This window comes from Balaenoptera ricei, chromosome 12, assembly GCF_028023285.1.
Source record: "Balaenoptera ricei isolate mBalRic1 chromosome 12, mBalRic1.hap2, whole genome shotgun sequence".
In the NCBI taxonomy this organism is placed as follows: Eukaryota; Metazoa; Chordata; class Mammalia; order Artiodactyla; family Balaenopteridae; genus Balaenoptera; species Balaenoptera ricei.
The window spans coordinates 1,816,104-1,837,392 of NC_082650.1; the positions used below are offsets into that span (position 1 = coordinate 1,816,104).

At 51.5% G+C, this 21,289-nt stretch overlaps 1 protein-coding gene across 10 annotated transcripts in view; it reads right to left on the bottom strand.

Annotated features, from left to right (window-relative positions):
* Nucleotides 1-21,289, bottom strand: part of AFDN (afadin, adherens junction formation factor) — a 133,797-nt gene that overhangs the window by 15,832 nt on the left and 96,676 nt on the right. For all 10 annotated transcript variants that reach the window (XM_059940834.1, XM_059940837.1, XM_059940836.1 and 7 more), the window contains 8 exons: nt 20,926-21,012; nt 8,408-8,473; nt 8,146-8,219; nt 7,657-7,775; nt 6,039-6,233; nt 5,350-5,441; nt 4,834-5,019; nt 2,035-2,976 (listed from right to left, as the gene is read on the bottom strand). In XM_059940834.1, coding sequence (XP_059796817.1) covers nt 2,035-2,976; nt 4,834-5,019; nt 5,350-5,441; nt 6,039-6,233; nt 7,657-7,775; nt 8,146-8,219; nt 8,408-8,473; nt 20,926-21,012 — 1,761 coding nt within the window. The remainder of the gene's footprint in view (nt 1-2,034; nt 2,977-4,833; nt 5,020-5,349; nt 5,442-6,038; nt 6,234-7,656; nt 7,776-8,145; nt 8,220-8,407; nt 8,474-20,925; nt 21,013-21,289) is intronic.

Below are 21,289 nucleotides of genomic sequence, written 5' to 3' on the forward strand. Positions count from 1 at the left end.
CAGTCTGCTGCAGGTAACAGAGAAGGAAAAAAAAAAGAAAGATGAAGTGTGAAAAAAAGGTTCAGTTTAGATCTGTATCCGCCACCAGCGTATCTGTGGTTCTGATGCTTCATCTGTGTTTGAAGGACAACCCAGTGAGAAAAGTAAGGAAACTACAGACCAATTTCCAGTATTCAGAAATAGGAAAATGCCCACATGGTATTAAATCCTTGAGCTTTATTATTAAGACACACAGAAACTAAAAAGAGTAAAATTTTCCTTAGCTCTCTTATTTGGAGACTAAGATATTAATCTTAAAATAAGTAATGATAAACACACAGATACTTTAAGCTATCGTAAAATATCGTAATTCATACTAAGAGGCTTTGAAATACTCAGTGTTTTAATCATTTGGAAAAACTGACAGACATTCAATAAAATTTTAGCCTTCAGAGAAAAGAATAATTATAGAAATATTGCAACGTGGTTTCTAACTTTTCCCTCAACAGTAAATATTAATGACGTCCACTTATTTACCACGAACATCAGCTTTAGATTCAGAGCTAAGGCTGCGGCAGAGGTAAGCCTTCTTGCCTCGAATTGTGGGGACAGAGCCCCAGGGCCACGGCCACAGCAGCCTCTCGCGGAGCCCACCTGCAGCGCGTCCACTAGGACCCGGGTGGAGCAGGGGTGGCGGCCGTGACGGGCACACAGCTAACCACCTACAGACGGGCCAGAGTGCTGACCAGAAGGTGGAAATAGTTCAAAGGATCCTTATGCTGAAAGTAATCAGTTCTTCATCAAACAGTTGCTCTTTCAAAGAAAACAGTATTGGTGGTAAACACAGTTGTTGAGGACGTTTACTACTGATGACTTGGAAAATACTAATAAAACAATGTAATGTTTACCATTTAGACCTTCACTTAAGAAACTTAAGTTTCCTCAGAGGGATTCCAGCTGAATTTTGGACCAAGTTACATATACGTCTGCTTGAGAACACGTAGCTAACAAAAAGTGTGTGCAGTGACATTCCAGGAAAATAATTCACAGAGCAAAGTGAAAAGGCATCACAGTGCCGGCTCAAGGCACTCACTGCCGAGGGTCTAGGATTGAATTTCATCCTGAGCTGGAAAGATTCAAGGGTCTGATGGGACAGGAGACCCTTGGTTGAGGTCTCCAGTACAGATGGCATCAGAGGTGGAATTAGAAACAAAATCCAAAAGACAAAAAGGACATGCCCTTTGCTGTCTTTCCTCAGAATACTGCATTATATCTGGAAAAAAAAAAAAAATCACTAAAGTGCATTAACGTAAAATGGTCCCTAGCACTCGCTGCAAATACCTGTAAGTGCTTCTCTGTCGACAACTCTCCTGATACACAGGGTAACAGAGAATCTCAGACGTGGCATTTTAACAAGCGACTGCGTTAAACTAATATAAATTTAAATTTTCTTCTCTGACTTGACACAAAAGGAATAGAAGTTATTTTTATAACAGGGAGAACCATGAATAAAATCCTAAGTTCTCACTCTCTTTAAGCTACCACTGAAATGGAATTGCTTAGCACTTTAATAACACTCAGAGCCTCCGGCTATGTGGGCCGTGACGTCGGACCTGACCCTGCAGCTGTGAACCGCCCCTCTGCTACCCCCGGGGAGCACGGGCCACGGAGACCAGGGGCCGCCCGTCCCGGCATGAAGCCTCAGGGCACAGCACGCCTGCCTCCGTGTGCCGACAACGGCGGCAGAGCGGGGCAGTGAACAGCCGGTCCGGCCCCCAGAGCCTGAGAGACGTTTACTCTGCGGCCGGTGAAAGACACGTTGCCAACCCCTGATCACGGTGATCACGGGTTATTAACGCGTCTTCCCCACCCACGCGCCAGCCAGCCGGCCGCAGCCAGGGGGCGCTCCACAGCGCAGAACCAGCGCCTCTCCAGCGCGCGTGCCCAGAGCATCGGGCCCCGCGCCGCAGGACAGCAGCTCCGGCCACGCCCACGCCCCGCGGAGGCCGGGAGCCCGCGCCCGCGTGCCCGCCCGCCGCCCGCCCGGCCCGTTACCCGCGCTCTGCGCTCGGCCTCCAGGCGCTGCATGAGCAGCACGGTGTCCACGTCGTCGTCCTCCTCCTCCTCGTCGTCCTCGTCCTTCTGCTTGGACTCCTGCAGCCGCTTCTGGAACTGCCACTCCAGCATGAGCTTGCGCAGGCGGTCGCTCTCCTCGGCCGAGCGCTCGGCCTTGCCCTGCAGCTCCTGGATCTCGCGGCTCAGCAGGTCCACGATGTGCAGCTGCTGCTGCTTCTCCAGCTTCTCCCGCGCGTCCCGCTTCCAGGGGTCGGGCGACAGGCTGTCCCCCGAGGCCAGCTCCTCCCTGCTGACCGTGATGTACTGCAGGTCCCGGCGCTCGATGGTGCGCGGCTGCTGCTGGGGCTGCAGCTCCCGGATGACGGTGTCCGGGGCGCGGGCGGGCGCGGGCGGGGCGGCGGGCGAGGGCGGCCCGGGGGGCGGGGGCCCGGGGGGCGGCGCCTGCGCCCGCAGCTGGCCCAGCCTGCGCTCCTGCTCCCGCCGCCGGCGCTCGCGCTCCTCCTCCAGCCGCGCCTTTTCCTTCTCGTACCAGCGCTGCTGCTCCTCCCGCTTCTTCCGCTCGGCGGCCGCCTGGGCGCCGCTGGGGGGGGGCGCGAGGGGCGCGAGGGGCGAGTCCAAGGGGACTCCGTCCCCGTCGCCGGCGCCGTAGTGCCCGGGGGGCGGCTCGGTCCGCACCGGCGTCGAGGCGGCTGGGGTCTTCCAGCGCCCAGGGCCGCTCTTGGTGAGCGTGGACGCGGGGGTGCCCGCCTTGGACGGGGGGCCCAGGTGCTCCTGGCTGGACGTGCTGGAGCCCAGCGAGGAGCCCTGGTTGAGCCACGCGTCGCCGCCGTCAGACCTGCGCTCCATCGCCGCCCCCACCCTCTGCCGCTCCAGGTGGCACCCGACATCCTCCCGGAGTTCCTCCTGGGACCGGGTCACACGCTGGAAAACGAAAACGGGAAACCGTTATGTTTCAGCCACCGGCAGAAGTCACTGAAAGTAAACAGTTCAGCTCAGGAAGAAAGGAGCGTTAGGGAAAGTGTGCGGTGAGCGTACAGGACGGGCTGAGGCTGCCCGCAGCCAGCGCCACTCCCGCGACAGCGCTTTCCCAGAGGACGTCTGTATCTGTTACAAAGCTAAAGGGGAAAAGGGAAAGCGGCGCGTCCTCTCCGCATCCATGGCCAAACTGCGAAATGCACGGAGGCTCGGGCTCTTCACGTCCGGCACCGTCCTCGTTCTGGGGCCTCACGGGCGTCTGCACTGCGGTGCCAGACACGGGGCTGACGTTGAGCAGAGGAATGTGCTCAGTCCGGTGTCGTGAAGAGCGACAAGAACTACTTCTCTGCAGTACAATTCTAATTAGCATTCAGGCTAAGTATCAAATCCTAGCCACGGGATCCATCCGCGACTTTCTGAGTCCCTGACCGCGGGCCCAGGAGCACGTAGACAGAGCGGGGCGCGGCGAGGAGGAACGAGCCTGTACCCGAGTCTCAGAAAGGCGGCGGGGTAATCTGCGGGACACACCCGCTGCACGTGTACGAGACAGAGTGAGTACGCCTGCCTCCGAGGCTAGTCTTGCGCGTGGAAGAGGCATGTCTGAAAGTAGCGTGATGTGACAGAAAATGATCTGCTACGATGTCCCAGCCAAACAGTTTTTTTTCCAGCCCTAATGAGTAGAAACTGAAGACACAAATCTGGAAAATAAACTATTTCCCTCTTCTCAAAAGGCACACCAAGAACAAAAAAAATGAAATATGTCACTTGAAAAACCAGCAGCCTGATAGAAAAATGGAACATTTACTTCCAACATTTTCTCCAGCTTTGCTGTTGTGTGCGCAGAAGCACAGCCTTCTGACGACTGGGCGCACGACCTACAGCCCACGTAGAAGCACGACTAGACTGCCGGCTACGCGTGGAAGGCGCTTCTCGAGCACAAAGCTTTGCACTTCGTGCGTCCAGACTACACGCCTGCTAACCCTCGGAGTCCAGTGATAACTGAGTCATCCTTCGCTTTCCTCAAAGACTTCACTTCGCTGCTGGTGCCCACTCACCCCCCCACCCCCGGTAAGTCCTGTCAAATTCTCGGTCATTTCAACATCCACGCAAGTGACCCTTCAACTCCCTGGCCCTCCTCCGGTGCTTATTACCCACGCTGTGAGGCAGAGGCAAACAGCACGCACAGGCCGTAGGCACGCAGGTCCCTGGCGCTGTCCAACCCCCCGTGCCTCCACGCAAGGAAGGAGGTCTGCCTAAGGGTGAACAGAACACGCCAGGCGACTCGTGCCCGGGGCCGTCAGACGGGGCTCCTCCCCGCCTCGCTCACGCTGCCCCTGCAGAGACGACCCTCCTCGGGCCTCTTACCCTCCGGGCTCAGCTCAGAACCCAGCTCACGTAATTACGGTCTAGGTGAGCGTCCCGCCCCAGCTTCAGCTTCACGGGCGGAACCACGGCCGTCTCAGCTTTCCCGGGGCTTGGACCAGCCGCCGATGCGCGCCGAGTGCCGGGGTCGCCTCCTGCTTCCCCCCCCCCCGCCCCCCCCCCCCCGCTCACTCCAGGATCAGTGAGCCTCGCCTACAGACCCTAGTTAAGCCTCAGTAAGAGAGCAGAGAACCGCCTTTCACGCTCAATATTCTCTCCTATGCCCGCTTCTCCTCAGGTGACCCCAAAACCCATGAGAGAAGCAGGAACAGGAGCAGTGCAGCGCCACAGAACATGTCACCTGTGCCTCGGAAGCCCCTCCGCCCTCCCGCAGGCTGGTCCCCTTGAGGGCCCAGGACGCGCCGGGAGCCCCCCCCTCACCTGGGCTGCGGTACTGGAGTGGCTGCTGTCCGTGTGCACGTGGGGCTTCTCCTCGTAACGGGGCCACTGGTCCTGAGGCGGAGCCGTGCGGTCCTGGGACTTGGAGGCCGGGAAGGTGAAGTACTCCCTGGTGTAGGTCTGCGTCGGGATGGGGTAGGCCTCGGGTCGGGGCGGAGGGGTCAGCTCCTGCAGATGGGGAGAGGGAAGGAAGCTGAGCTTTCCGCAGTCTGTACCACAGACTGACCTAATTTCCAATGACCTCTTTTAAAGTAGGATCCACGTATTTTAAAAACGGTGTTAAAAATTTAAAGTGTTCGATCCTGTACTGAGAATAATTAAAAAACATTTTATTTTGCCCGGACTTACTAATTTAAAGCTCATTTACCCATTATATTAAAAATTCAAAACCCGAACACTCAGGAACCAGAGACAATGAGAACATTTCCCTAGATAACTCAGGCCCCTGGGGGACCCAAGGGTCTGCTGTCGGAGCATCTGTGTGCTCACGTCTCAGACCTCAGCGCAGAGGTTTCCAGTGGAGACGGACGTTATCTTGGCCGCTGTCCCAGAGGCATAGGCGCCTTTCCCGCCGGGACTAGGGGGCTCCTCTGTTGGTGGAAAACAGGAAAGAAAGCTAATATTAAACAAACAAGCCCGACGTTAACATCGCGAGAGCTCTTTACGGGCAGTAACCTCGCGCCAGGCACGTTCACGCCGCCAGCGAGGTGTTGAGCACGGACACAGAAACAAGCGCGTGGAGGTGAGGGCTCACCTCGCCCACTCCCGCCTCTTGAATCATCAAGAGCCCGGAGCCACGAAGCTGTATGTGCGAACCTGGTATCTGGGGCACGTCTCCTACCGCTGCTGCTTCCTGCTGACAACCCTTTAACACCACAAAGACCGCCGGCTGCCCCGCGGGGCATCCACCAACCTGCGCTCCTCCTCATCAGTGTACCTGCCCGGAGCATCCAGGAATCAAAGTTCCCGGGCTAGTTTTTATCTCCCGTTAGAACCTTAGCTGTAGCATCTTTCATGAAAAACACATCCCAGTTAGCTAATCTACGCAGGTAATAATGTTCTTTTAATGCGCAGCAAACCCGGGGCACCCTCCTCCCTCTGGCTGAGAGCAGGCACATGTCGGGGGGTGGGCAGGCGGACGGGGGGTGCGTGCCTCGACAGGAGAAGGGCCGCGAGGCTCCTCTTACTTGCGACGTTGGGGCTGGAGCGGTGATCAGCCCTGTTCTTCATCAGCCTGTCGTCGCCGGGCAATTTCTTTGGTTCACTGTATTCTGCCCAAGGCATCTGAGGGCTCTCCGGGGACCCGTTTTGAGCTGAATTATTATAGAGCTCAAAACCTTCACTCTTTGGTCGGGGTTTACCTGATCCACGACGATCTGAAACTGAAATCAAAACACCTTCAAGATCTGTTCCTTTGTTCAAGATCTTATCTTAAACACCGTTTAGTTTTAAAGGAAAGGTGAATCTACAAATACTTAAAATTCCACAAGTAAGAATCTGTTTTTACCAGAAGAAATGAGGTGACTTTTATATAAAAGTAAAATCTTTCTAAAGAATCTCTAGGAAGTTTTCAAAGAAAGCAACATTTAAGGGTCACTGATGAGAAAAACTACTCTTTCAAAGCTCATTTTCTCACAAGCTTACCTGCTTTAGGTAACAGGATTACTGTTAAAGTGACTTCTTTGGCTGCAACATAAATACACTTCCCTCACTTTTTAAAATGTGCATTAATTCCTTTCATCACTCAGGGCTGTTGTCCTCATCGTGAACCGCTGTCACTGCCGTGATTACTCACTCCTTACTTTTTAGCTTTCCTGTCCTCTCGCTCGACGGCCCTGACCTATTATTTATTCCAACAGTTTCCCTCGTTGGTCCTAAACTCATCATCTAGTTTGCTTCTTTCAAATGACTATAAACTAAGACATTAGACAACCAAGATGTTAAGTATCATGTCATGAAAAAAGCAAAAACACAGTGCCGTGTGAAGGCCTTGTGTTTGCCTGGTCCAGGCTCTCAGTGCTTCGGCTGCAGTCACTATGAGGCACGGGCTCTGGGCTCGCCCAGGGCACCGGCTCTGGGGATGCACACAGCCAGCCAAGGACATGCAAAGTATGTGGTGATTTAACAGACAATGGGAATCATAATGGTTTTCCCCTGGTTTCTCAACTAATTCTTTACAAAGCCCCACATTTATATTGATTTTATTCTGAGGTTTTCGATGTACCTACAAAACCATGGCTCCCACCAACAAATTATTTATTCAAAAACTGAGCTTTTTAGTTAAAGTGAACTCTCTACATAACAATCATGCCCTATCTCAGAGCATGCAAGACTGAAACAACTATTCATACACACGCGTGTAAACATTCCTTCGGGAGAGAAATCTACTCTTTCTTTGAAGGCTTTACATCCCGTGTCTGTTTGTCTGTCAAAGATGAAAAGTCATTCCTCCACTTAATACCGACCAAGTGCCCCGAGTGCTGGCATGTGGAACATGTGGGGTCCCCTGCAGTCACCAGGCGTGTGCACATCGTCAGTGGCTCTTGTGGGGGGGGCCCTAATAAACTACCACCACCGTAGCGCGACTGGCCCCAGCAGCCCATGATCTAGTAATCCCGGGCACCACGCTCAGCCTCGCGTCCTTCTTTAAAGCCGGGGTAGTAACGACCAACAGGGCCTATTCCAGAGTATTAGAAGAGGCCACGACTGGGAAAAGCCTGGCACACGGCGGCTGATCGGTAAGCATGAGCCACGACAGGCAGCAGTCAATGGAGGCGGCAGCGCCCCCCGCCCCCCAGTCCTTACTTCTCTGCATCATGGGGGACGGCTGATTGAGCAGGGTAGCGAGACCGTGATAAATGGCTCCTTGCTTTGCTACTTCCAGCGTCACCACGGAGCTTGTCCTTGTCATCAGTTCTGCTGCCCTGGGAAGAGAGCATCACAGCTGTAAGAGAAGTGATTCAGGCACCTGTCCTGTCACCACGGCAGCCTGTGGACACAGCGAGGCCAGCACGCCCGCCGGCCTCACCCGCCAGCCTGAGTCAAGTTCTGACAGACTCCCTCCCTCTGATTATCAATAAGAACAGTAGATGATTTCCAGAAATTTCAACAAGTGCTAAGAGTCAAATGTATTCAGACTAAAATACATAATTTTCATGTACACCAAGACTTTTACACTTAGAGAGGAAGGGCACAGTTTTTAGCATGGTTTTTCATCTGCCAATTCCAAAATTTAATATGAAACATCCCTAAAAAGTGTTCTTCTGAAGCTTTAAACAAATAAATAAACGATACCTTTCTTGCGAGAGTCCTACCAGACTGCGTCCGTCCACACTGAGGAGCTGGTCACCTGCAGCCAGCCGCCCGTCCTGGACACACCCGGAAGGCATGCGGACGGGACGCGGCGGGGGGACGGCAGGGGGAGAGGGGAGAGGAAGCCAACGATAAGTACGCTCAGACTTGGGTTTTCCACACGCTAAAGCATCTGCAAACACCGCCTGTCGTTTGTTAAACACACGGCGCGCTGAGAGCTGGCCGCTCTAAGAGTCATACCCACCACATCAGCAGCACCTCCTTTTACAACAGACTTGACGTAGATTCCAAGTTTGTCTTGACCAGCACCCTAAACAAAAACAGGGTGGAAAACACCGCACTGAAAATACACAGTAAGAAACGTAAAAATAAAACATGCATATAGATGACTGTAAGAAAAGTCTTAGCTCTTGTTTTTACATGAAAATTAGAATTGCAAAAACTATACTAATAGAATTAACACTCCGGTAAATATAAAGAAACTAACAGGAAATGCACCTACTTTGTCTTTCCAAATTAGGAAAAACTACTCCTGAAAAATCAGTCAATTACCAGTCAGCTGGTGAGGCGACCACGACCGACCTTCAGTCCTGAAGGCAGAGATGAGTCCTGACAGCACAGGTGTACGTGGGCCACGCTCACAGAAAGCACTACTACTCGCCTGAATACGAAAAGCAGCTCACCAGCGGGTTTCTGCATTCCAAAACTTACCCACCTCCCCTTACACCCTTATTCTTTCCACACATATAGTTTAAAATCTAAAACAAGAAAAACCTTCTTGTGGCAAACAAGAAGAGGTAGAGACAATTATGCAGAAAATACTCTACATTGCCGCAGTTAAAGGATCACGCACTGTAACCCTAAGGAAGTCCTGAAGCTACAAGCACCAGCCCACGCAGCACGCGCGCGCACGCTAGCTTCATTGCACGTTACATCATGGACGGGCAAGGAACCTCTGTGAGGCGGATGTAAGAAACAGATACAATTGCCTTACAGAATCGCCCGTGTACTATTTGGACGTTACAACTACAACATTAACATCAAACTTTTAGATAATTTATGAGGGCCACCAAAGGAAGCATTCATACGTATGAAACGTCATTTGGATGTCACTACCAATATTCTGCAACTGAGAACATATTTCTCGGCTCGAACCTCAGTACTTATGAAATACTGTATCACAAAAGCAAAAATATAAGGTATCACAGAAAGGTATAAAGACAGTTCAACAAATGACTTAATTGACACCAATTTTCTACAACACTCTGGAACTCCCAAACTTCCACTTGAAAACGCATTTTTCCCTTTAGTTACCAGAACAGGTTTAAAGAGGACAGTCGACCCACCAGCACTGCTAGTCGTCGCCCTGCTCCTGCCTCAGGGGAAAGCCAGCAGAGGTGCCGTTCTGTGAGCCTAGAAGCACCTACCGCTGACCTCCTTCTGAAGACCATACACACTGCCTCAGCGCAACAGCTCCACTCCAGGTTTCCTGGGGTTACATTCCCTGGGAGCTGAGTTTATAAAAGCTCTACACAAGGTAAGTAAAATCCGAATTCTCCTCAGCAGCTCCTGACCCTCTGGCTGAGGTTTCCCGACTGTTCCCCTCAAGACCCCTCTCCTTCTCTGTCTGTCTGTCTGTCTGTACGTCGACATCCACCACCCCGCCTCATTACACGTCTCCTGCCCGGTCCAGACACCCAACCACATGCCCCGAGGACTCAGTTGGCCCTTCTGCCTCATGTACAAAATTACTGGGATACTGGGGAAATACTGTACTTTTTGGGGTACATTTGAAATTTCACACACACATTCTACACACACACGTGTGTGTGTACATATATGTATATATAATCCCTCAATAAACGGGAACTTTCTGAATTTTAGCCTATCACTTAGCAAAAAAGCAATAAATACAGCTTTCACCTGACTTCCCTTATGCCAGTATGGTTTCCTGGAACCTGAAGACTCAGATGCTCCGGGAGACACTACTTCTAGGGCAGCCCCGCTGCCCCATTTGTTGAAGTGGGCACGCCTCCTTTATTACCTGATTAAATGACTCCTTCAAATAATATTCTATACTTTGATGTAATCTACGATGAATTACCTAGTTGGGCTGTTTGAATAACAACTGCGTTCATTCCGCAAACGGTCACTGCCTGCCTGTACCGCCCTAAGCTCTCTGCGTACGTGAATGAACAAGACAGACACCTCCCCACGTCCCCGCCCCCAAAGGAGCTTATATTCTAGAGGAGTTTTCTTTGCGGTTGTCAAATAATATTTCTGACCGGGGTACTGAAAATCCCTCTTTATCTTTTTCTGCAAACGCTGCGTGATCATTTCCTTGTAACTAGGCCAGATTTTTTTGGAAAGGTTCTAAAAGCAGAGTTACTTTTTTCTTCTGCTCTCTATTTGACTGATGTGAAAGCAATGCTTCTAAACTTCAGAATCCCAGATTTTAGTGTGAATGGACACACTATATTTTCACAAGCATTATTTTTTGGGAATGCAATACTGTCCTTGTAATTTAGATAATAAAAATTGTACTTTTAATAAGATCGTCAATCACCACTACCTTTGACAAAAGAAATCTCTAGCAGTAATACCCGTAAGACAGTATTTTTAGTAACTGATGTAAACAAAATACCAAATACATATTTGGATATTTTAAAACAATAAATCAAGCCCTCCTCCCCATTTCTGGTATGAAGGATTATTATTAATAAAGAAAAAAAATCTCATTTATTTAGACAAACCGTGATAAGAAAACTTTAATCTTTTTAAAGTCACAAAATAGAATGTATAAGAAAACCATGAAAATACTGCTCTGCTTCCTCCTGATAAACCAAGAACTCGCAAACGCGCTTTTCGCCGCATATCCGTCAGGGCCTCTGTCAGTCACGGCTTTCCCCCCAGGAAGATGCCCTGGCAGCACATCCACGATAAACCGTAGCCTCACTACGTTATTCCTTCCCGTCTTCAACCTCTTCATTTAGACCAGTAATCACACACCTGAGGGCAACCACCGAGCTCTAGGACTTCACAACCGCTCTGTATTTTAGACAACTAATACACAGGCTTAAATTCAGCAGACTCCATATGAGCTGCGAGTAGCACTGAAATAACCCAAAGTCCTAACGTTTTTAAATAGATCATTTATTACGCATTATATGCAATATGAAATTTAATAAATCTAAGTTTAAGTATTCAAGTAACCGATCCTGTAATAGATATTTGATAGCATCATTTAAAAAAATTTTTTATTGAAGTCACATCCTTAAACAAGCATTAGTTTACATTATAAATTTCAGAAAAATTCTAGCAAAATGAGGAAACTCTCCTTATGACTGACCCGCTGGCCCCCTCTATCCAACCTGCCTTAGAAAATTCCCCTTCCAGAAGCACATGCCTCCAACAAAGCTCTCCTGACCCAGCAGGTCACCAGCTATCTGTCAGTGAGCAGAAGCCTCCTGCACAGGGCGCCCAAGTTCAAGTTCAAGCACACCACGCCCACCTGATGGCCCTGCACATCCCCCGCCCCCGCAACCCCGTTGCCAGGTCCTTGCTTTTACTTATGCTGTTCTCACCACACAAAACGACTTTCTGATGCAATGGCTCTGCCAAAATCCTTTTATCATCGGATCCCTAGGCCCACCTGCCAGCCCACTCACCTTGCCAAGGCCAGGCAGGATGTGACCTCTTGCTCGCTCACGTTCCCGTGGGATTTCCTGTGTTCCCTCAGACGGTTACAGGCGGCTCCTCCCCCAGCTCCCTGCCAGGGCCGCTTCCCAAAGCCCTGCAGTCAGGCTACGACAACGGGGTCAACTCCTTATTTTAAAAACCCTCTCTGGGGAGATCCAGAATCTCACTGAATGAATACGTTAGCAGGCTAAGAAGCAGCTGATATGTCCGTTATCTGTGAGCTGGCAACACAACACTGATAGCACTGCGGAACTACTGGTGTAAAAAGTTAGAAACCTCAAGCATTTCTGACTGTGACACTCGGATCCACCACTGCCAGGCAGCGGGTGATGAGGAAGGCACGGCGCTGAAGAACTGATGGATATTACTGTCTCGCATGACGGGAAGTTACCTAAATTCTAAGTCACAGCCGCTCCTTTTAATTCCAAGTGAGTTCAATTTATGCTTCCTTGTCACAAGGAAGAAACGAGAGGTCGTGATTATTAGAGACCTCAATTCAAAAGACCACGAGCATCTAAAAGCTCTACTGAAGGTTGGTCATAAAAACTGACTTTAATTAAAAGTCATCAACAAAGCACCATGAAAAAAGATTATCTTTTAAAAAGACTCTCGGGGGTAGGGAGGTACATAAGCAATATTCGAAGACAGGGGTCCCCAGCGGCCGGGCCGCACAGCAGGAGGTGAGCGGATCCTCCGCCCCGGACCCCCCCCACTGCTCCGATCCAATCCCACCCCCCGCCCCCGCCCCCGCCCCGGTCCGTGGAAAAACTGTCTGCCACGAAACCGGTCCCTGGTGCCAAAAAGGTTGGGGACCGCTGCTCTAAGAGGTATCCAAACTTTGGTTGGCATTTGGATCTTCCAAATGTGGTCTCGACCTCGCACTATTTACCTAGTGAATACGCCTTACTTAACAGAGCGCCCTGCCTGCACGTCTGTCAGCGTGTCCCCTTCTGCAGGCTGCCTGTCTCTGTGGGGAGGCCCTTCCCTCTTTCCAGGCTGGATCCCTCCCATCTCTCCTTATTTGAATCTTATCTGTACTTCGTGGGTAGCTCACGGCTATTAAACTGGCCATAAAAATCTGTAAATGCAACTGCTCTACAGATAAATTACAGTTCCACTGGTAACTATTTTAGAAAGACAAAATCAAAGATGAATGTACCACCTGGAGATGAAAGAACTCTCAGGAATTTCTAACACTCTCTCTCTCTCTCTCTCTGAAATCGACACGGATAGTTACTTTCCACCCCAAAGACCGCAATCTTTGAGCGACGCTGAGGCGATCCAAGGTCTCAATCTGGCCAGAGCAGCCCTGGCTGGAACGGCCCCCGTGACTGGGGAGCCGCGGAGCTGTGTGGGTCCCTGCCCGCTACCATCTGCACTGGGAGCAGGTCAGCTCGTGGGACAGACGGAATCGTTCCTTAACACTGCAGAGCTCTCTGCCACCCACCCCATTTCATCTGAATAAAAATAAAAACGTTACAGACTGCGATAAAAAAATGAATAAAACAAAATTTATTAATTCCAGAAATATTAAACCACTTATGTCTTATTTCTACACAATAATGCACACACTAGCCCAGTAAGACTGAACTTTAAAAAAACTTAGTAAACAAACTCTATTAAGTTCCTCTTTTATTTACATACGCACAAAGTTAAAATTCATTTTATGGTAATTCTACTTTTCTAATTAAGAAATAAAAACGGAGTCCACAAGTCACACCTTTTTGCTGCTACGTATCAAGGCAGCGCATCTGTCATTAGAAGAATGCAAAGACGAGCTGCCGGAGCGCTGACCAAAAGCCCACGAGAGGAACAACCGCAGGGAGCTTTCCAGACGCTCGCTCGTGAAGGTACGTGAGGCGTGTCGGGCGCGGCAGCCACGAGGCCCAGGGGCTGCTAAGCGCTGGCATGCAGCTCGTCCAAACCGAGACGTGTAGTTCAGTGCAGAGTGCACCCGACTCCAAAGACTGAGCGTGCAAAAGAAGACTCTGAACCATCTCACTAACGACTTACATGACCACACGAAACCGTAACTGCACAACAGAAGACACACTATTAAAGGTAATTTCAGTTTCTTTTATTTTTGTAAATGCAGCTAATAGAAAATTCTGAATCACCTACACGGCCCACGTCCTCTATTTCTATTGGACAGCACTGCTCTAAAACGCTAAGCTTCTCATAGTATATCTATGTTATTAGTAACCAAAGATACTAGCAGTAATCTATAATTAGGCAGATAACTGGGTAAAAACAAGATCTAACTGCAACACAATATATATGCTAACATTATGCACCCTGATTTCCAACCATGAGAAGAGAACCACAGTATAATAAGTAAATATATAAAGAGTAAAGTATTTTAAGAATTACTTGGGCTTCCCTGGTGGCGCAGTGGTTGAGAATCTGCCTGCTAATGCAGGGGACACGGGTTCGAGCCCTGGTCTGGGAAGATCCCACATGCCGCGGAGCAGCTGGGCCCGTGAGCCACAACCGCTGAGCCTGCGCGTCTGGAACCTGTGCCCCGCGGCGGGAGGGGCCGCGATGGTGAAAGGCCCGCGCACCGCGATGAAGAGCGGTCCCCGCACCGCGATGAAGAGTGGCCCCCACTTGCCGCAACTGGAGAAAGCCCTCGCACGAACCGAAGACCCAGCACAGCCAAAAATAAATAAATAAATAAAAATAAAAGTAGCTATAAAAAAAAATTAAAAAAAAAAAAAAAAAAAAAGAATTACTTGCCTAAAGTTGTCTAAACCGGCATTTGAAAAGATATTATTGTATTTTTGGCCCATGTTATTTGTAAAGTTAAAATGAACAGAATAAGCATAACCATTTGGAATTATCCATTCCTCACCTGACAAATCAAATTCCTTTTTAAAAACTGTCTTCTGGAAAGCAGTTATATGTTCCAAAGGCATCAAGAATTATGAATTTCACTAGATACAACTTTGGAATTAAATATTAAAAGTACATTTAAAAAAATCAAAACCACATTTTCCCTTCCAGAGGCACCGATGAGAGTCACACACAGTACAGCACTCGAGCTGCTGTCTGGCATTTGTGGCCTTTAACGTAATTTCAGGCGGGTAGAGAATGGTGACCACACACAGTAGCCAGGGGCACAAAAGAAGGCAGAGGGCTAGATCCTCAGTCCTGAAAAAAGCAGTCAAAGTGAAATAACAAAGGTCACTCCTGTGTGATCTCAGTATTTAACCTTAAAATGCATCTTGAAGCTGCTTTCCTTTCCCTTAAAAGGGAGAGAAGGAGGCTTGAGGAGAAGGAGTCTGAGAGGAGGAGGAGGGAAGGAAAGGGCAGAGGTTGAAGGGGGTGAAGCAACACCACACCTGGAATTTACCTGCAGAATAGGTACACGAGGGAACAGCGGTCAGCTGACAAAAATGATGCCCGAATAGAAGGACAGACAGCAGAAGCCACACTGCGCTTTCCCCAGAACCGAAAGAAACACGCACCTATCAGTCAGCTGCCTTATGCATCCGATGAGAACCGGCTACAAGTTTAGAAAAGGCTGCTCCCAAATACCTTGTTTGCTCTAAATCTTCTAAGGCACCTTGGGAAAGGCTGAAGCACAGGTGCTCTCACCTCCCGCTCAGAGAGACTCAATCAGAAGCAACCCCGCTTCAAACATTCCAGCTGCAATTTCTGAGTGAGTGTGGGAGTGTGATATGAGTCACAGCATAAAAACATCATTAAAACACAATCCCCCCCCCCCCCAAAAAAAAAAAAGGCAGCAGGAGGAGGCAGACAGACTGGCCAGCCACAGCAGTGTGAGTTCAGCCTATTGTTCCCGGCGTGGAAACAGCCTGCACTCTGGCGAAAGGCTTTCGAACACTCAGTGGGCTGGGCTGACCTGAGAGCCACGAGTATTTAAAACTCATCAGGCAGATTCAGTACAATGCTCTGCCCATCCGCCCCTTTCTCAGTGTTCGGAGCTGCTTTAGCTCTAGTCAGACAAGAGTTCTGATTCATAAACTACTGAAATTCAGACTAGAGTTTTAAAAACATTGTCAGGCTCTCTCTTTTTGGTAGGAATTACCTTAGTTCTGAAACAATCAGTTTTCAAACTCATGCCTGAGACACTCTCCCCCCAGCAGCCTGGACGGCACTCGCGGGGTAAGCGCCCTTTCTGCCAGAGAGGCTCCAGGGTCAGCTCTGCCCATCTGTCTACCGTTTGCATAAAGCACAAACAAACAACACCGTGTCATCTATCTCTTCACTCTCTGTAAAGTAAAGGAAGCAAACCACAGCGATTCTGGACTGGGCCCTACAGACGGGCTGCAGGAGGCCTCGGAGCCCGGAGGCGTGGGCGCACGACCCAGGGTGCGAGGAGGGTTCTCCAGGGCGAAGGGGCAGCTTCCCCGGGAGCCTCGGAGCGTCTGTGGCCCAAGAGTGCGACAAGGAAGGTGGCCCAAGAGTGAGACAAGGAAAGTGACCCGTCGGTCCCTGCACGGCTCAGGCAGGTGCCCCGGGGCTGTCTGGGCCTCGCCAGGCTGGGCTGCTCCACAGCCACACCCTCCACCCGGGGACCCTACAAATACCGCCGTTCTCTACGTGTGCCAACCACCGCGTGAAAAGATGGCTCTGCTTTAGAGGGTTAACATGACTCTTCCGATTACATTATTTTAATATTGTAATTGAATCCAGTTTTTCGGTCGACCCAAGAAGTTTGCACGTAGGCCGTTACTGTAAATGTAGAGGTAAAACGTTGTTCTTTTATATAATTTACGATTAGGACAAAAATATAAAACATTGTTTCCACATTCACAAGCGACAGCCACGCAGGGCACTCGGTCATTTCGCACAACTTAACGGAAAGCTATTCCTGGCATGTCCACGGGAGAAACTGCAGTCACCTGGTACACTTTGGAATTGATCTTAAAAGGGAACTGAGAATTTCCCGACTCACTTCTTTGACTAGGTCTTCCCCACCTGGTCTCAATAAGGTCACTAAGGAACACAAGGGTGAAGGTCTCAAATTCCTTAAAGGACTAAACTGTAGTTCAAACTCACTTTTCAAGTGGTGAAAAGGCAGTATTAGCAATAAACACTGCTTTTATCCTCTCCTTTTTAAGGCACAGGAATTTTACTTTGTGTTTTAAGCTAACTAAGTAAGATTTAAAAACTTAAAAACCGTATACAGTCAAAGCACAAACTAAGATTCAATTAACCATTCATTTTTAAATAAAATAGTAAAATATCCTAAGGACCTTTCAAATTGTCACTTTTATGTTCACTTTTAGAAAAAACAGGTTTTGGAGAAAGCCTGCAGTAAAAAGCACCTAAAACGGCCAAAAAGAAGTTGCACCGTGGATATTCTTGCACGTCCTTGGCAAACTCTACAGCAGCAGCTACCAACATTTCAAGCAACTTCCACCGTACCGTACCCAGCAGGAGGAGATTAATGGTTTTTTCTTGTATAAAAAGTGCATAGAAGCCTTACAGTTTCACGAACCTCAGGAATCCACAGTGCTGAGCTGCAGAGCAGTCAACGTCTGGGTGTGTCATTACGAGCTCCCTACACGGCGGCTTCACGGGCAAGCGAGCCCCGGACAGGCTGAAGCGCGTTACCGTGGAGGGAAAGCAGCCTCTAAAGAGACCAGCCACGGCCACCACAGCCCCCGAAGAGACTCACCACAGACTCTGCTCTCCCGACAACAGAGAGCCACATCTTGGTCCCTCGGGCGCACCAGCTCCTCCCGCTGAAACACAACCGTCTACCTCCCCCGGTGGCAACAGTGGCACACAGCTGGCCTCTCGAGGCTCGCCACCACGAAGCTGAGCTGGACGCCACAACCCGGACGGCACTGAGCAACTCCAGCCAGACCGATGCAAACTCGGACTCTTACGTAACCGGGCAAGCTCAGATTTTCGTTTACTCTGTACTTTATTAAACTTTAAAAAGAGCTAGAAAAATAAAAAGGAGGGAACGGTTTCTATTTTTAAAATCCAAGTTAAACAGGAAGCACCGTGCCGGCCCTCAGCTGAGTGAGAAGTAGCGCCCCAAACTTCCCCAAGGCAGGGTTTCACAGAGTGGACGGCGCACAACGGTTCCAAGGCATCTGGATTCCATAAAACAGCCGCGGCCTGGAAGGGGCGTCGGCGGGCTGACATCAGAACCCTGCCCAGGCTCATGGCCGCGAGGCCACACGCTAATTAGGAAGAAGTAAAGAAGAACGGAGCCGAACACAAAGGCCACAGCAGCTCACAGAAAGGACCAAAACACACAGACGCAAGTAAGGGTGACGGGGGTAGAATTTAACACGGCGGCCTGCAGGCTCCTTTCCCCAGACTCGAGGTGCGGCCACGCTGAGCATGTGGGGGGGAAGCGCTCTGCCCCGGGCCGCACGCGTGGAGCGGGGGGCAGTCTGAGCCCGGGCGCCCACCACGGAGGACGCCGAGCTCTGCGAGCAGAGGCCCTGCACCCCGGCTGCCCGCACGCACTGCGCGGCCTCGGAGTCCCCCGAGGCCACCTGCGCTGTCACGCGGGCTGACACAGACCTAGCCGGGCACCAAGCACAGAGCGCTGTTTCAGCAACGTGTGTCCATTACAGGACGTGTTCACTCTTGCTCAACACTGCTTTGCGAGCACCGAAGAGACTACAGCTCAGCTGGAGAAAAAGCCGCGGAGTCCACAGGTGAACTGTTAGAGTCGTGTCTCATTTTAAGAACAGACATTGCCACACTTTTCCATGCCTGAAAACGGCACGCCGTCCGGCTGCTAGAGCACGCTCTTACCCCCTTAGAGCAGCCCTATGCCTCCGACCCTCCCTCCGAGTTCCACCCGCGGGTCCAGCGACGCATGCGACAGCGCTCGCTTGTCTAGCTCAACAGGCATCCTGCTGGCTCTCAAGTCTAACACGCTCAAAACTGAGCTCTCGATTCTCTCCCTGCCGAAACGTGCTCCTTTTCAGGAGCCCCACCTTCAGTCAACACTCCCACACGCCCAGCTGCTGAAGACAGACCCGGGATACACTGTGCTATTTCTCTCTTCCACTCACTACACCCAGTTCAGCAACCAAGGTGAAAGCTGCCATTCAACGAATACACACCCGCGCCCAAGAGGCACCAGAAGCTGGCAGCCCTGCAGCGGCGGACGAGCCGGGGCCCGGCTGCCCGCAGGGGCGTCTGTCCCAGCGACGCCACACTGCTCCGCGAGCAAACGTGCTGCCGCGGCCGCCTGGCCTCCGTCTCCACTGCCACCTCCTTCCCCCGCTGAGCGGACACTCCTGCCACCTGCAAAACCAGGCGTAGCTCCCTCACTAGCCCCTGGCTGCACTTCTGAGCCCCTCGGACCACGCTCCCCAAGGCAGGAAGGATAAACTCTCAGGACTGCACTCTGAGCCCACCACGTCTTACGCGAGCCCTTCAGTGGCTACTCCCTCTAAAGCCTGCAACTGCAGCAAGCCCTCGGGCTTCTTGGAATCAGTCTCCTGGGGACCCGGCCACACGCCTCGCTGACCACTGCCCTGCCCGCTTTCCCGCTGTGACCACACGCCCGCCGAGCAGTGTCTGCCCGCCTGCGCCCCGTGGGGGGCCTGCAGACCCTGCTCCTTGGCGTCCGGTCTCGCCTCCTCTGGGGTCACCTCCAAGGGCTCCCCTCGCCTCCGCGCTCTGGCCCCGGGGCCGCGAAGTCTGCGCCCGCCCCTCCACCAGGCTTCACGGCTCACCCTCCGAGGGCCAGCGCACGAGGCATCTCCTCAGGGGGCCTGCGCTGATCCCGACTCTGCGCTGGCAGGGAGAGGGTTTCCTGCGACTGCTCTTCACCCGACCCCGGCCACGTGCTTGGGGCGACGGAGCCCCGGGGCTGGTGTCCCCTGCTCCTGCCTGTCACCGGCGACCGCGGGCACGGGGACAAGGCTGGACGGCGGCCCTGAGCCCGGCTCCTTGTCCTAACTGCCCACCGACGCCTGGCAGCCGGGCGAGGCCAGAGGCCAGCCAGAGGGGGTATGGGGGGAGCCCACGCGGGGCCTCACTGTCTGCTACACTCAGGACTCGGGCCAGAGGGAAGGGCCCAGAGACACTTAAGTAGATCCAACTTAAACCTACAGAAAACAGGTAGCTTTGTATTGAAAGAGATAAGGAGAATTTCAAATCTCAAGTAAGACAAGCATCTGAAATACGATTTTTATATACATGTATACATGTAAAAATCAGAAAATACGGGGGTTACATTTTTTTCTGTATACTGGAGTGTGGTGGGGTAATTTTTATCCTAATAAAATTTTTTTTTTCCCTGAAAATGGGCATCTGACTCGGTGAGCAAAGAGGAAAACAGTCTGCAGCCTGTAACTTCCCGCTCACATCCCCCAGTGTTCTGAGCTGTGGGCCCACCCGATCACGACAGGCTGCAAACGTGGCCCACGAGCAGGACCGCATCGGAAGGGGTGAGCGTGAGTCCCGGCCCGCGGGCCTGGCTCCTTGGCCTCCCTGGGTGAGCGCAGGTGATGCGGTGCTTCAGACCCAGGCTGCTGTGCCCCAGACCACACCTGCCTTCCACGTGCTAATACAAAGGCTCAGCTCCTCTGGCTGCTTTAGTCCCAGGGCTGTACTTCCTCCTGCACACCAATGCCCTAGAATCTCGGTTTCACCATGTCCCTTTTTTCTTCCAAACCCTTTCGTTTCTCTGAGAAACAGAACACCCCACCTGTCAATCACAGTCTTTAAAACGAGCGAAGCGCCTCCTTCCCCTCCGCTCTCCCCAGACAGGGCCGTGCGGAGCTCCCTTGCTGCGGCTCCCACGTGGTGCCCGCAGGCGGGTCACGGCCTCCAGGACCCCTGCTGCCAGGAGCTGCAGCCTGCGGGGGGCCAGGGACCCGGGGGCCGCTGCACAGGGACGCGGGGGCGGGGGTGTCGGGTCCCTCCCGCCCTGGCACCCTGGCCCGTCCGCGGAGCAGTCGCCCCGGGAACGCAGCGAGCCCGGGGCTCCATTCCCACGCCCTCGCCCCCTCCCAGACGCAGAACCGGACGCGCAGCTCGGCCCCGACAGCTGCTGGCCCAAGACTTAAAGGATGAAGGCCGGCAGCTCTGCCACCACCTGTGCCGCCCTACCTTTGCTGCGACGATGCTAAGGCCCATTCCGTTCTGCTTTTTGAGGGTCACCGTGATTACTTCTGGTTCTTTCCTCAGAGGCTGAGCCTAAGGGATGGAAACAGAACTTTACTACAGGCCTGAAATGCGAGTACCGCCATTCGGTCACTCGTTTTCTCTCCGGTAGTGGGGAGAGGAAACCAACGGAGAGTGGAAAAGGAAACAGTAAAAATCAATGAATACAGATACTCCTCATGGAGTAATCTGGAAAAGTAAATACCAATAGTCTTGACTCCAGAGCCTTAAAGATGAATCATCACAGATGCTATTTAAATGTTATTTAAAGAACTTAATTTATAAAATACAACTAACCTTGCATTACTAT